The 15,533-nt window shown below is 42.7% G+C and overlaps 1 protein-coding gene across 3 annotated transcripts in view; it reads left to right on the top strand.

Moving 5' to 3' along the window:
• Positions 1 to 6,277: 6,277 nt before the first annotated feature.
• AK2 (adenylate kinase 2) overlaps positions 6,278 to 15,533 on the top strand; it is a 22,094-nt gene continuing 12,838 nt past the window's right edge. Inside the window, exons 1-2 of one of the 3 annotated variants that reach the window (XM_039837002.1) lie at positions 6,278 to 6,443; positions 15,220 to 15,345. In XM_039837002.1, coding sequence (XP_039692936.1) covers positions 6,345 to 6,443; positions 15,220 to 15,345 — 225 coding nt within the window. In that variant the 5' untranslated portion in view covers positions 6,278 to 6,344. The remainder of the gene's footprint in view (positions 6,444 to 15,219; positions 15,346 to 15,533) is intronic. The other 2 variants (XM_039836998.1, XM_039836999.1) reach the window with 2 other exon arrangements.

Below are 15,533 nucleotides of genomic sequence, written 5' to 3'. Positions count from 1 at the left end.
ATTCACACTCTGGGGCAGGAAACAGATATAAAAGCAGAAAATCACAATAAATCATGAGAAGTAGAAGAAAAGAAAGGTGGGTTATGGGAGCCAGAGCATCAGGACAACTAACTCGGAATGTGAGGCTGTGGGTTGAGCACCCAGGAAGGCTTCACAAAGAAGGGGATATTTAAACTGGACTTTAAAGGATGACTAGAAGTTTTCCAGATAAAAAAGGATATGGTGGATGGAATAAAATTTTAGGTTTTCCTCTTAGGTCTCTAATCATTCTCTGACTCCTTTGCCGACTACCACTTTCTCTTCAAGTGTTGGTTCCCCAGATTTAGTCTTCATTCTCCTTCTCTTCTCTCTATTCTTTTCCAGGACAAATTCATTTGCTCCATGGTTTTGATGCAGGTAGTAAGAGTGAACAATTATTGAGTGCTTGCCATAAGTAAGGCATTGTGCTATATATATATATATAGGTGCCTCATCCATTATCTAATTTCATATTTACTATGATCCCATGAGGCAGGTATCACCATCCTCACTTTGCAAAGAGAAACTGAGGCCCAGAGAGTTAGGTGACTTGCTTTTAATTAATGTATTAATTTATTTATTTATTTTTGAATTTTCATAAGGGTTTATTTGAGTCAAACTGACAACATATACCAGGGAGCAAGATCTCAAATGCTCCCACATAAAGTACTTTTAGCAGCAGGTAACAGAATACCCAACTCAATGTATCTTGAACAATAAGGGGTCCATCTCCCATCACAAAAAGTCTAGAGGAAGGTGGTACCGTGGTTGTTTACTTCAGCAGCTCAGCAATGTCAGATTCTGAGTTAGCTTCTCTCTGAGTCTCTTGGCTCTCCCCTCATGGTTTCAAGATGGCTGTTAGAGTAAGCATTCCATCTTCCCTCAACATCCAAAGGCAGGCAGGAAGGGAGCTTTTTCTCCTGGGCATTTCTCTTTTTATTGGAGGAGAAAACCTTCCCGAAAAGCCCCCAGGAAAATTCCTGCCTCCCCACCCTTTTCTTTTCTTCTGTTACCCTCTCTTAATTGTCACTGCAGCCGAGCTAACCCTCTCCCAACTCTGTACCAATCAGGGTTCTTGGTGCTCAACCTAAACAGAGAAGGGATTTATTGAATACAGGTATCCTTCACTTCTTGAAAGTTTACCTTCCGCCACTTTACTTTTATGAAAGTACCTGTTTTTGCCAACTGAAAGAAAGCCGAAGAGGATTCTCACTTTTATGAAAAATAGACGAAAAGTGACAGTGGTACTCAGCGTTTGTTTTGCAGCAAGCTGTTAGAGAGGCAGCATGTACCCTGGGCCACGAGAGTGGCCCAGCCAAGCCCCTTCCCCTGGCACTACAGTCAATATCTCAGCATCAAGCTGCCAGAGCTTTGAACTGTGTCTGTAAGTATCTGTGAGATCCATTTTTGAGGATCTCAAAACTCAAAACTTTTTGCATATAAATTAATAGTAATCGTTTCTTCCCTTTATGCCTTTTTGGTTCACAAAAGCTTCTGTAGGTATGCTCTACTTTCAGATAGCAAGGGAAACCTGTAATATGGGGTGCTCACAAATTCCAAATGTGGATAGGAACCAAAAGCAAGGAGGCTAAGAACACAGATGAGGACATGGCTCAGAAGAAGCCTGGTTGGACAACGAACCACAATGGGCCACTGACCACCCACTGCTGGTGGGCTCTCTTCTCTCCCTCAAAGCACGGCCCCTCCCATTTCACCTCTCTACCTTAGAGGTTAAAGTCTCAACCAGGAACATCCCACTGGGCAGGCCTGGTCATGCACTCACTCCCCAGTTACCAGGAAGACAGGCAAGATTCCATCTTTTCAGCTTCCGTAGGGTGAGTTGTATATGTTTTTCCCCCAAGCCTTTAGCAGTATACGATTTCCACAACACATGAGAGCCGTTCCTCTGCTGAGTGCCATGGTTCCTCTCAACTTGCCACAGTCTCTCTTGCCTCCCAGCCTTTACATACACTGTTACCTTTGTCTAGAATACCCTTCCCCTCCCTCTTGTCTAGGCGAATCCTCCTCATCTCTCTTAGATGTCACTTCCCCTCAAATCTGGGCTGGGTACCCCTTCATTATGTTCTCATTGCAGCATAGGCTCCATCGCTGTACTGTAATCACCATCTTGTCTTTTTTTCCCCATTTGACTGAAGTTCTATGAGGGTGGAGACTCTGACCTTGTTCACCACTGGATCCTGAGCACAAAGCACAATACTGGGCACATAATATAAGCTCACTAAATGTATGTTGAATGAATGAATTAAAGAATGAATGAGATGAATATTAATGGCACCACCAACCCCTCAGTCACCTGGCCCCAAGATTTGGACCTTCTTGTCCCCATCTGGACTAGTGTCAAGTTTCATTAATTCTACTTCCATAGTCGGGCCCTCATTACCTTTCTGCCAGAACTTTTACAATAGCTCCCTGCAGTGGACAACTGTCATTTCTTCCTGCCCATTAGCCCTTCCTTCTTATTTAAGAAACTGTTATCGGATGCTTTTGGGGAACTACTTCTCCTATTTCTTGCAGTGGGAACTCTACCTTTGCCAAGGGGTAAACATGGGATCCCAGTCAAGCCAGGACTCTGACTCTTGAGTAGAATGACACAGATAACTAGAAAACAGTTGAGATGAGTCATTCCAATCAGAGCATCCATGAGAAATTATTTATTGGGTTTTGGGGTAGCCTCACCCAAGTTTAAAACAAGATGAGAGATAGCTACAGACGTAAGACAAAAGGAGATCAAAATATCACCTTTATTACTGACAGAGCTGTTGGAGATGTACCTTTAGGTCTAACAGGAAAGTGAGCTTATGAAAACTGAACCCCAAAATTAGTCTTCTCCACCCAATTTCAGGCAGAGCTGGAAAATCATAGTGTTCTCTGTGAGGCTTAATCCCTGGGAAATTTAGAGCATGTTAGAAGAGAGAGGAAAAACATGGTTCTTGTGAGCAGGCAGATCTGAAAGAGAAAGAGAATAAATCTGATAAATCAGTCTTCCTCCTCCTCTAGGGAGGGTAGATGGGGGAAGGTGTGAGACAAAAGGCAGGGATATTACTCTAAAAGAGGTCCTTCCACATGGGAAAAGCTGGAAGAAGGAACAAATATTTCCCTCAGCACTGTCCACTTGTTCCTGACATCTAGATTATGAAAGTAACCCTGGCTACTACCATGCTTGAGGTCAACAATTGTACAACTGTGCCCTCCCAATGAATTCCTTTCTTGCTATGTAGCCAGATTTATGTCACTTGCACCCAAAGAACATGTATTAGTTTCCTATTGCTGCGGTAACAAGTTACTACAAATTTGGTGCTTAAAACAACACAAATTTATTATCTTACAATATTGGAGGTCAGATGTCCAAATTGGGTCTTATAGGGCTAAAACCAAGGTGTCACCAGAAGGTGTGTTTCTTCTAGAGGCTTTAAGCGAAAATGTTTCCTTGCCTTTCCAGCTTTAGAGACTGTCATCATTCTCTGACTTGTGGTCCCCAGCCAAGCAATCCCACCACTCTGACCTCTGCCTGTGTCATCACATTTCCTTCTCTGGCTCTCCTGCCTCCCTCATATCCTTATGAAGACCTTTGTGATTATATTGGGCCCATCCAGATAATCCAGGATAATCTCGCCATCTCAAAATCCTTAACTTAATCACATCTGCAAAGTCCCTTTTGCCATGTAAGGTAATATGGTCTCAAGTTCCGGGAATTAGGATATGGACTTCTTCTTGGCGGGCAGGAGGGGGGGGCGCATTATTCTGCCTACCACAAAACAGTAACAGAAATACCTCTTAGCTAATCTTGCATTCGTCTCTTTCTTATTTCTCCAGTCTTTATAAAATGTGATCTTTATAAAATGTGAATCTGGTCATGACTGTCCTCCCTAAAAAACTTCCCAATTCCCCAAAGCCCACTGAATAGAACCTACAGCACACCCTACTCTCTCACCTCTTACGGCTTGCTCCCAGTGTTCTCTCAGCCTGAAACGTCCCACACCCCAGAGCAAAATCCTCTGTATCCTTCAAGATCGTATTTCACAGAAACCTTCATGATCCCTCTAGCTGGAATCCACCTGCAAGTCCCATGTCTGCAGAAATTGCCTATCTTGTCACCTCACAGTGCTAAGCACCAGACAGACAGACAGACCTGAGCTCAAATCTGCCCAGCCACAGGCTAACCTCTCTGTGCCTTACTTTCTTCTATTAAAAAAAAATGCAGATAATAAAGTAGTCAACTCAAATATCGTTTGTTGTAAGAATTAAATGAGACAATGCATGTAAAGTACTTAGCACAGTGCTGGCACACAGTACCCAATTATAGCTAAACGGTAGCAGTTATTATTAAAAATAGCTGAGTGAATAAATAAATGAGGTATTCCCTCCTTTCCCTGGGCTCTCAATACCCCCTTAATGATCCTTAATATGATCCAAAGCCTAGGACATTTTTAAAAATTGAATAAACCTTACATTTTGCATATTTATGTGTAGTCTTACTTGCTTTCCCTCCTGTGGTATCCATGCTTGGTCAGAATCACTGTAGGGATTGCCAGTAGAAAAGGAAGGCTGCTCCTACGCCCCTTGTCAGGTGCTCTGAGCACATCAAACCTTGATAAATTCTGGTCTTCTTGAATCAAAGTGAATTTTGGCCACACAGAAGCTTCCTCCAGAGAAAATATGGTGGCTTCCCCACCCTCATCCCCACCTCCATGAACTCTGTGCTCTCTGAGGCACCACCTTGTCATTCCCAGTCTTGTGACTCTGCTACTGTGTGGTCTTGGGCTGGCTGCTACATATCTTCCTGAAAAATGGGCATAACAGTTCCTGTCTCCTTCAAGGTCAGGTACCTTATAGAAGTCCAGTGCAGAAACGAGGAATGAATGTTAACATCTTTTGCGAGGTAAAAGAGAAGTGATCGAGCTGAGGGGATAGGAAATTTATTACCAGGAAGTGGAAAATGAGTTGCTATGAGCATGTGGGGAAACATAGTTGTTTCATAATCACACCCTTTGGACTAGAGGTCCAAAGAAGCCCTTGGAGCTGGTCTTGCCAGGGCTTCAGGAGTTGCTTCATAGAGGGTGTAGATGAAATTTTCACACACCAGAAAGCTGTAGAAGTTATTTCCCTGTCCAAAAGATCATCTTTTTTTTTTTCTGACTTATAAGTTTGTTTTCTTCTTATAAAAAATCTGTTTATTATAGAATTCATTACAGAACTTCTAACTTTTAGAAACTTTATTTTCTATCAACCTTATTTCCATTTTAAGAGTCTGTGGCATAACAGCTTAAAACCACTTAGTGGTTTTTCCTACCCATTCAGTGGCCTGAGCAGTGGAGGCTGCAGACCAGTCTTCCGTGGTAAGCTGAGCACTGGTCTTCAGTAGGAAACTGCTGATTAGGCACAGAATGCACTTGAAATGCCTCCAGACTAATCTGTGACCTCAGGTTCAGTAGCAGTGTATTAGGGAGCTGGAGCAGTCCATTTACCCTGAAATTCCTCCTTGCTCCATTACATGACTTTTTGAAAATACCAAAATGTACAAAGAAGGGGAGAAGCTCCTGTATTCACACTATATAGAGATCATTACATTTTGTTGTAACCGCAATTGTGTATCCTGTTTGTTGAATATTTTCCCAGGTGATTAAATATCTTATACAATGTGGAGATTCCAGTATGCAAATTTGTTGCAATTTATTTAACCAATCTCTTATTGTTGAACTTTTGAGATATTACCTTTGTTTTCTGGTTTGTTTGGGGCTTTTTGGCCGTTAGAAGTACTACAATTAATATTTTTGTTACACAAATCTTTACACATATCCTCGATTATGTCCTTTAAATTCCTGGAAGTGGAATTGCTGGACCAAAGGATATTTGATACATATCGCCAATCTGTCTTCTAAAACTGATTTCACCTATTTACATTCCCACAGGCAATTTCATAGGAATCACCGGAATTGCCGTTGTCATTAACTGCCGAAAGCTTAACTAGAACTCCCAGAGGGCCTCTAGCCTTGCTTCACCTTTTCCCGCCCACTCCACACACCCGCCTCTAGCCGCACGCCCCCTTCTGTCTATGATTGTCCGCCCCCTACTTACTCTAGCATCGATTCTGCCCAATGAAAAGTAGCCGTCCCTAGGATCTCCGCATGATTGGTACGTTAAAGTGTCCGTCGCGCTCAGGGGCGGGAAGACGGGGCTAACAGACGTGGCGACAGACCAGTGTAAACGGCGAGCGGGGCGTGCGTGCCGTGCGTGGCGCGCTGGCTTGGAAGCGCTGGACCTGAGAGGTGAACAGGCGGGTTGAGCAGTAAGAGTGTTCGGCGGCCATGGCTCCCAACGTTCCCGCGGCCGAACCGGCCACAGAGTGTCCTAAAGGCATCCGGGCCGTGCTGTTGGGGCCTCCCGGGGCTGGCAAGGGTACCCAGGTGAGCTGCAGGGCCGGTCTTGACGGCAGAACCCATGGAACTTCAAGGTCAGGGCGGCCGGAGGTCTGGATCGCCCCGGAGGGGAGCCGTGGATCAAGGCCTGAAGGAGGGACGAGCCTGACTGGCGTGTCTGGGGTTCTGACAAGGCGTTTGTGGAGAAGGTCTAGATTGAAGGTGGGGAAGTCTGAGTTAGGATTAGAGTTCTTGAGGCATCTAGGCATGAGGTGTCGTGTTAGAAGGTCTAAGGACTGATTAGATCCCTTAAGGGGCTAGAAGCTGAGAGGATTTGAAGGGTAGGGTGAGTCCTGGACTGAGGCATCTGGAGTACAGCCTGAGTGGAGGCAGGGACCCCAGACTCCGTATGATTTGGGAGTGAATTTCCCAGGGTTACTTTCTAGGTACTCGGTAGGGGAACATTTCTTATTATGATTAATGAATGAAGGTGGAGAAACATCTCTGGCACGTGGGGCAGAGTGGGAGCTGGCGTGTGCTGGTGCTTAGGAGTACTGCTGCTGAGAGAAGTGAGGTATGACCTGCGTGCCAGTTAAGCAGGGGAGTGGGGATGGGAGAGGGTACCTCAGTACAGGTAAGAAGACAGGCCCAGAGAGGTCAGGTGGCTTTCCCAAGTTATCAGAGTTGACTTGATGAAGCCTGGAACCTCAGAAGCTTTGGGGCTCCAGGTAATTAGTGTCTGAAGTTATCTTCTGCCCTAGCAGACTGCCAGGTCTCACTTGGTTTCTGGGATGTCATGGGCCCATAGATCAAGGTTGGGATTTATGATCTCATTTAAGATTTGGAAGCCCATAAGTTGGATTATCAGTATCTCCTTCCTGCCTGGGGTCTGGCATTGCCCCCCATACCCCAGGCTTTTGCTTGATGTTAGGTTCTAAAAAGGGAATTTCTGAAAGTCTGAGCTTCTAAGTGACTGGGGTTCTGGGGACTGCCGTGTGCCTACTCTTCTCTTCCTACACTTGCAGAGTCTTGAAAAAATGACCATCTTGTCTTACTCTTGAGACCGCTGTGGCACCTAGCACATTACTTGCCTCCTGATGGGGTTACTGGGAATAGATGGACACAGATTCCTGTGGGTGGTGAGAAGGGTTGCCTGGGAGATTCAGTTCATTTCTGTGATGTTGCTTTTCGGCTCTGGGTACTAAGTCTAGAAGAACCATGTACCCTTTTCTTTCTATAGCTGGACTTGGTTCCTCCTTAAAGCTCACTGTTACCTAATCCCCTGGCCCTCAGCAACACCGATGTCTCTTTCCTGTTGCTACCACCCTCAGTTATTAGATAACCTGCAACCTTAAGAATGTTTAATCCCAGACTCTGCAGACTTTTGCTATGGTTATAAACAGGGTAGCTCAAATGCATCAATTATTTTTTTCTAGGTTCATATCGAAGTTAATAATTTCAGTAGTTGTGAATTGGACAACCCATCCCAGTGCTGAGACAATGGCTTTATAGTCTAGACAACTTTATTCTTCCCAAGCCTCAGTGTTCTCACTTGAAAAGTGAAGATAATACATACCTAATCGTTAAACATTTCATGAGCACCAAACATTGGAGATAGAGCAGTGAATAAGACTGATAAGGGCTTTGCCCAGGTAGACCAACAGCTCACAAGGATTTTGGAAGGTTATGTTACATATGTGTGTAAAACACCCATAGATACCTAGATGACAACCTGGCACATAGTAGGTGTTCAATAATTATTGATTCCCTTATCTTAGTAACACATCTTTCCTTGACTTAGATGTTTTTCAGTGTAAAAGGTGATAAATTCAGGAGGTTTCGAAGAAAATTATGTTTATGAGCTGATTTATAAGGGTGCAAATATGGCGGGAGTTGGTCAGAGAAGGCTTTATAGAAGTAGAGGAGATGTGATTCAAGCTGGGACTTGAAGAAAAGGTAAGATTTACAGAACCTTGATACACCTTTCTTTCCATAATTGGAACAATAGGAATACTGGTGGTTGTAGTTTTATGGAGTTAAAAAAAAGTGTTCATAATCAGAGGTTGGAAAATGGCAGCCTACTGCGGCATTTAGCCTGCAGACACACCCTAACCTTATTATGAAAAGTTTGAATACACAAAAGAAGACTGGGATGGTGTAATGAGCCCCCATTACTCAGCCTCAGCTACCATCAGTTGGTAGCCATTCCCCCCATCTACTCTCCCTTCACAAATCAGCTCCTAGATATCCTAACATTTCATTCGTAAATATTTCAGTGTGTATCTCTAAAAGATATTTATTTTGTAAACAAGCACAATATCCCCTAAAAAATTAACAATTTTTAATGGCAGTCAATGTTCACATTCCCATTTGTCTCACAAATGTGATCATTGTAAGTCTCTTAATTTGCAGGTTCCTTTCTTTCCACGTCCCACCTGCAGTTGTATGTGTGTGTGTGTGTGTGTGTGCGCACGCACGCGTGTCTAAGAAACTGGATTGGTTGGTTGTCCTAGGGGTATTCCTTTTGGGGGGAATTTTTTATTATATTACCATGGCATATTTAACATCTTCCTCTTTCCTCTCTATTTCCTGTAAATCAGTAGTTTGATAATACACTTAACCAGATTCAAGTTCAATTTTTTGGCTCAACTATGTCGCAAGTGGTGCTGTGCTGTCCATTAGGTATATCATGTCTGCTTGTCTCTGGTGTTCAGTGCCTGGGTCCAGAAATTCATTGAGCATGGCAAAATGGTGGTATTCTAATTATATCATTCTTTTTTTGTTTATTAGCTGAAATATTTCTGTGAAGAGAAACTTCTCATCTAATTGGTAAATGGTTTGTATAGAAAAGGCAGGATAAATGCTTGATTTGTTCCTTTTATTTGTCAGCTTTCAAAATAATAAGTCGACCACACAGAGTTTTCAGTTGTGAAATTTCACTTAAAAATCCAGAGCTCGTTTCTCTTGAGAAATCAGATCTGATGGCTCTGGGCCTCCATTCCGGCCTGGCATGCAGTTGGGCAACGATGCCACTTTGGATAATTCATGTGCTCGGCTGTCTCCTACATAACCCTCTTCAGTGCTTGTTGCTTACATTTGATCCACTCCATCCATTTGTGTTGCCTCCCTGGCCACTGTTGGTAAACGTTTGTAATCTTTGATGTAAAATCCCTAACCTGGGTTTGTGCCTAGTGCCTGCTCAGTAATGTTTGTTTTCTTCCCATTAGTATATCCTTTTATACCTGCATAACTCAGTATTTTATGTATTTTATATTGGCATAACTCAGTCTGTTTCCTATTAAAATTTATCGTTTTAAACTAAAGTAGTTAAACGTTTTTCAACTACCCGCTTTTGCATCAACATAATGATATTTAAAACATTTAGAATACTTGGATCTGTTATTTCATTTAAATAACCTTGCTTCCCTCTCTGTGGTTGGTTATTCCTAGAGTATGGCTAAAACTGAGGTGTGTTTTGTGTTTTATTTGTCAAGTCCTTCTTCACTGTTTTTCTCATGTGTCCAATTTATACCAGTTCTTCAAGACCAGGCACACTTAGGCAATTAGCTACCATCTTGCAGGTCAGGCTCTGTCAGTTATGTCAGTGCAAAGATATTTAAAACAACTTTGTGAGACCCACACTCTTATTCCCCCTTTTATAGTTAGAGAAACAGAAGTTCAGAGGGTTTGTTCTCTAAGTCAGCAGTCCCCAGTCTAATGCCCGATGATTTGAGGTGGAGCTGAGGCCATGGTGCTGGTGCTAGGGAGTGACTGCAAATACAGATGAAGCTTCGCTTGCTCACCCTCTCCTCACGTGCTGCTGTGCAGCCCAGTTCCTGACAGTCCACAGACCAGTACCAGTCTGTAGCCGGGGGGTTGGGGACTCTGCTCTAGGTTACACAACAAGTGATTGGCAGATCTTGCACCTGAATGACTCCAAGGCTTCTGCTCTTTCTGTTGTTATCTGCTGCCCTAGGTTAGATTTTTCTTCTACCTCATGAATGTTTAGTTGGATAAATTTGGTGCTAGAGATGCAGAGAACAGCCCTTGCCTTCAAAGGGATGTAATATTTCAAAATAGTCACCCTTTGCTTCGTTATGTAACAGACCCCACCCCCCAGCCAAAGACCTTATATGTGTCCTCTTATTTAAGCCTACAACCCTAGGAAGTAGGTCCTGTTGTTATCTATGCCTTCTTATGGGTAAACTGAGGCCCAGGGGCTGTATCTTGCCCTGGGATGTACATAAAGTAGCAAAGACAGGATTTGAACTCATGACTGATTTCTTGATCAGCAGATTGCTGCTATTAATTTAGGCGTAGAGGCAGAAATGAACATGCCTGCAAACAATACATACCAATGCACGTACCACATGAGAAGTGGCAGATGAGTGACTCTGACAAATGTTAGGATAGATCAAGAACTATAATTTGTTACTCAGCCATAAAAAAAAAATGCATTCTTACCATTTGCAACAACACGGATGGACCTAGAGGGTATTATGCTAAGTGAAATAAGTCAGACAGAGAAAGACAAATACTATATGATTTCACTTATATCTGGAATCTGAAGAACAAAGTAAATGAACAAACAAAATGGAAACAGACTCATAGATACAGGGAACAAACTGGCGATTTCCAGATGTGAAGGGAGTTGGGGGATGGGTGAAAAAAGTGAAGGGATTAAGAAATACAAATTGGTAGTTAAAATACAGTCACGGGGATGCAGCATAGGCAATATAGTCAATAATATTGTAGTAACTATTTATAGTGCCAGGTAGGTACTATAGGGGGATCATTTCATAAATTATATAAATGTCTAACCGCTATGCTGTACAACTGAAACTAAAATATTGAATGTCAACTCTAATTGAAAAATTAAAAAAAGATATAGCAGTGAAAAAAAAACAGTCTTCTATTCTTCTTCATACCCACCCAGTGATTTTGGTACTAATGTCCCAAATTGATAGATAAGGAAATAGTCTCAAAGAATATCTGGCCTAAGGTTACCTGGTAAGTTAAGAGGCAGAGCTGAAATTTCAAACACAGGTCTCTATGCTTTTTCTTTTTTACCATCTTAACCATTTCTCATAGGTTCCTATGCTTTTTAAAAACTTTTTTATCGAAGTATGATACATAAAGGTGCAAATATCACAAGCAAGCAGCTTGATAAGTTTTCACAATGTGAACACATTTGTGTAGCTTACACTCATATCAAGAAACAGAGCATTGCCAGCACTGTGAAGTCTTCCTTATGTTCTCTTCCAGTCAACACACAAACATAAACACACACACCTCTGCCTTTCCCCAGCCACTAAGGCTTCGTGGGTTGTTTTATTGTTTGATAAGGCCATATAGTGTCATGGATAAGAGCTAGGGCTTGACAGGTCGGAGTTATTTGTTTGGTTGGTTTTTTGGTTTTTTGTTTTGAATTTTTATGAGTTTGTCTACATATGCCAGGGAGCAAGACCTCGAATGCTCCTCAAGCTCAACAGTCTTGAGGCCAGTTACCAGCTATGTGATCTTGGGCAACTTAGTCTCCGAATTTCATTTGTAAAGTGCAGATAAAAATAGTTCCTACCTCATGGATTTGTTATGTATTATGGATACTAAATGCCATAAAACAATGCATGGAAAAATTGCTTGGCATGTCGCAAACACTGAAAGTTAGCTGGTGTTGATGTGACTTCTTGGAGGAAGAAAGGATAATTAGGGAGGTTTTTTTTGGTAGGAAGATGTGCTCAGAATTTGGCTACAGGGAAGGGTAGAATTTAGGCAAGTAGGGGGAAAGGAGAGGGCATTCCTGCATAGAAAGGAGCTTTGAGCTGAGGTCCACAGAGAGACTTAAAGGATGAGGATGCACACACAGCATCTGTTTGCAGTGGTGCACAGCGTGCAGAAGGGGACTTGTGGAGGTAAATTTGAAAAGCTTGGGAAGTTTAGAAAGTTGATTGTGGGGACACTGAGTGCTAGGCTGAGATATCTGGACTTCCTCATTGCACTGGGCAGACAGCGAAGGCTCCTGAATGTGCATTTTGGGGGGTGGGGGGAACATGTCCAGCAATATTTCAGGGGATTCCAGCTGCACATTTAGGAACATTAAAGGTGGAAACCGGAAAGACTGGAGGCAGAAAGATGTTTTCAAGGTGAGAAAACAAGTGAGTTCAAGATTAAGTCTGAACAATTCATAGTTTCCCTTTATTTTCCTAAATGTCAGACACTATGCTAGATACGTTTGATTATATAATCTTATTAAATCCCCACAGTAGCTCCGAAAGTGGACATGGTTGATTGTACTCTATGGATGAAGAAAGTGAGGACTTAAAAAGGCTGCATAACTTGTTCAAGGTGATACAGCAAATAAACTGTAGATCCAATTTCCAACCCAGATCTGTACCACTATAAAGCCCAGTCTTGCCCCCACTGCCCCAGGGCTTCGCAGACTGTATGCATCAGAATTCCAGGGCCCTACCTGAGTACTACTCAGTCATAAACTTTAAGGATGGGTCTGGCTTTGTACTTTCAGCAAGTGCCCCAGATGATTGTTGAGGTGGAGCTGAGGCCATGGTGCTGATGCTGATAACGTGCTGAAGTTTGAGAGCAGTAAACCCACCATTCTTCCTTCCTAGTGGTTTTAGCAGTTTTTACCCATCTCCCCCCAAAAAAGGTCCACTCCCCTTTCCCACAGTAATGAGACACAAGTAGCTCAGCTTCAGCAGCATTAGAGTCCAGGGGGCCAGCAGCAGAGCCAGGCCTGGAAGCTTGTTAAAAATGCTGGGGCTCAGACTCTACCCTATGGAATCATTCTGTATTTGAATAGCAACACCCACCCCCACCCCATGGTTTGGAGTAGAAGCATTGCTCTAAAGCGTAAGCTTGAAGTGTGAGGGGAATATAATAAAGTTATTTCATCAGGCTTCTACGGTTTGCAAGTAAAGAGTAATGCAAAAAAAGAAAGACAGTGGAAAGAGGTCTCTCATTAAGATTCCGAGAAGTAGCCCAAGATCACATAGCTGTTGAGTGCTTTAGCCAGGGTTCATGTGTAAATCTATCTGACTCCAAGGTCCATGCTCTTTGCAGCCCACCACACTGACTTCCAGGCAGCTTATAGAATCCCATCATCTGGACCAGCACGGTAGAATCCTGTAGTTTTGGGGGAGATTAAAATAGAACAATCAAGTTCTGTACTAACATCTCTTCTCTCATGATTTGGTCTCACCGTCAAATTTTTCGCCCAAGTTAATTTCAACACCCAAGGGGAAATATTAGCAGAAAAGCACAGATCTCTGGATATGTGACTACCAGGCCAGCCTGGAGGACCAGAGGTTTTCCATTGCCCAGAGGATCCTGACCTTCACTGGTTTTTCCAAAGTGCAATTTTTAATGCCTTCATAACAAAATGGAACCCAGATGAGAAGGCGTTAAAAATGAAGTCATTTCTTTGCTTGAAGTCAGTCATTCCATGAATCACAAACCAGAATTTGCTGCACTGAGCCCCATCAATTAAGCTTTTATTGTGCGTGCTCCTTTGAAAACTCCCAGTGAACTGGTTTGAATAAGGATCCAACCCTACCTTTTTATAAAACAAGTGAACCAGAAAGCTAAGTATTAAGCTCCTTGAACTGATTCTATTTCTCATGAGTTCTGCAGTTGTGTTTTTTTTCTCTTTTGGGGTGGGGCAATTGCCACTGCAAAACCATTGTTAAACTGTCCACGCACTTTTCCTGTCCTCGTCTCGTCTTTGTTCTGATGTATGGTCCATCAAACTGTGTCTCCTATTCATGTTTCCCGGGCTCCCAGCAAGGTTCTTGGAAGAGGCATCAGTGTTTTATTTCTGTATAAATGAATATGGAACTGGGGCAGGGTTACAGTAACAGCTAACATTCACCGAGCACTTACTATGTGCCTGGCCCTGCATATGCTGAATTCTGTGTAATCTCATCAACACACTGGTGTAGGTGCATTGCCATCTCCATTTTACTTAGAGGAAATTTGAAACTTAGATGATATAATGTTTCTCAAGTCACATCTCATTGTCTATCTATTCATTGGTCAACCTGGAGTCTGAAGCCCAGGCAGTTTGACTCTCAAGCCCATAACTAAAAGCTATACTGCCTCCTAAAACTAATATTAAGTGCTTACAGTTTGCCAAGTGCTCTTTGTATATATCTCATCTCATCCTCATAACTACTTTCTGTGATGGGGCCTTTTTGCCTTCATTTCAAACAGATAAGGAAACCAAGCCTCTGCGAGGTTAAACGATTTGGCCAAGATAATGCAGCTACTTAGTGACAGGAAAGGGACAGAAATAGGTCTGCGCAGGGGAAACCTGTGTTCTTCATCTTGCCACAGCTGCCTCTCAGGCCAGTGGCCACAGCACTTGACAGTCACGTTCATTCCTTTGGCAAATATTCAACACATTACATGCCAAACATTGTGCTTAGATACACGAACTCCCTTAAACATCACAGCAACCATGTGAAGTACTGATACTGCTATTCTTCTCATTTATAATGGGGAAACTGCAGCCTATGTGTCACTATGCGTCTAGTGGAAATAGTGATGATAGCTAATATTTATGATGGCTTCCTGTGTGCTAGGTGCACTGTTTTAAGTGCTTTACACATATTATCTCATGTTATTCTCACTATAACCTTATAATCATTATATGTTAGTATATAATATAAGGTACTTTTATTTCTGTTACAGGCAAAGAAATAGGTATTTGCCAGAATTCATAGAGCCAATAAGCGGCAGGGCCAGGTTCATACCTAGGAAGTCTGACTTGCAGTGGTAACTATCTTGGTTTTTGTCTTCCCCTCCACAGGCACCCAAATTGGCCAAAAACTTCTGTGTCTGCCATCTAGCTACTGGGGACATGCTGAGGGCCATGGTGGCTTCTGGCTCAGAGCTAGGAAAAAGGCTGAAGGCAACCATGGATTCCGGGAAACTGGTAGGTTTGATGGTGCCAGTAAACGTTGATATTCGTTAGAGTCTAGATCTACATTGCCTAATATAGTAGCCACATTGTAGAGTCTCGATCTACAATGGCTAATACAGTAGCCAGTAAACATTGATATTCCTTAGAGTCTAGATCTACATTGCCTAATATAGTAGCCTAATATAGTAGCTACTGAAATT

This window comes from Pteropus medius, unplaced genomic scaffold, assembly GCF_902729225.1.
Source record: "Pteropus medius unplaced genomic scaffold, Ma_sr-lr_union100, whole genome shotgun sequence".
Lineage (NCBI taxonomy): Eukaryota > Metazoa > Chordata > Mammalia > Chiroptera > Pteropodidae > Pteropus > Pteropus medius.
The sequence above is the reverse complement of the archived record's forward strand: the minus strand, read 5'-3'. Positions and strand labels throughout refer to the sequence as shown.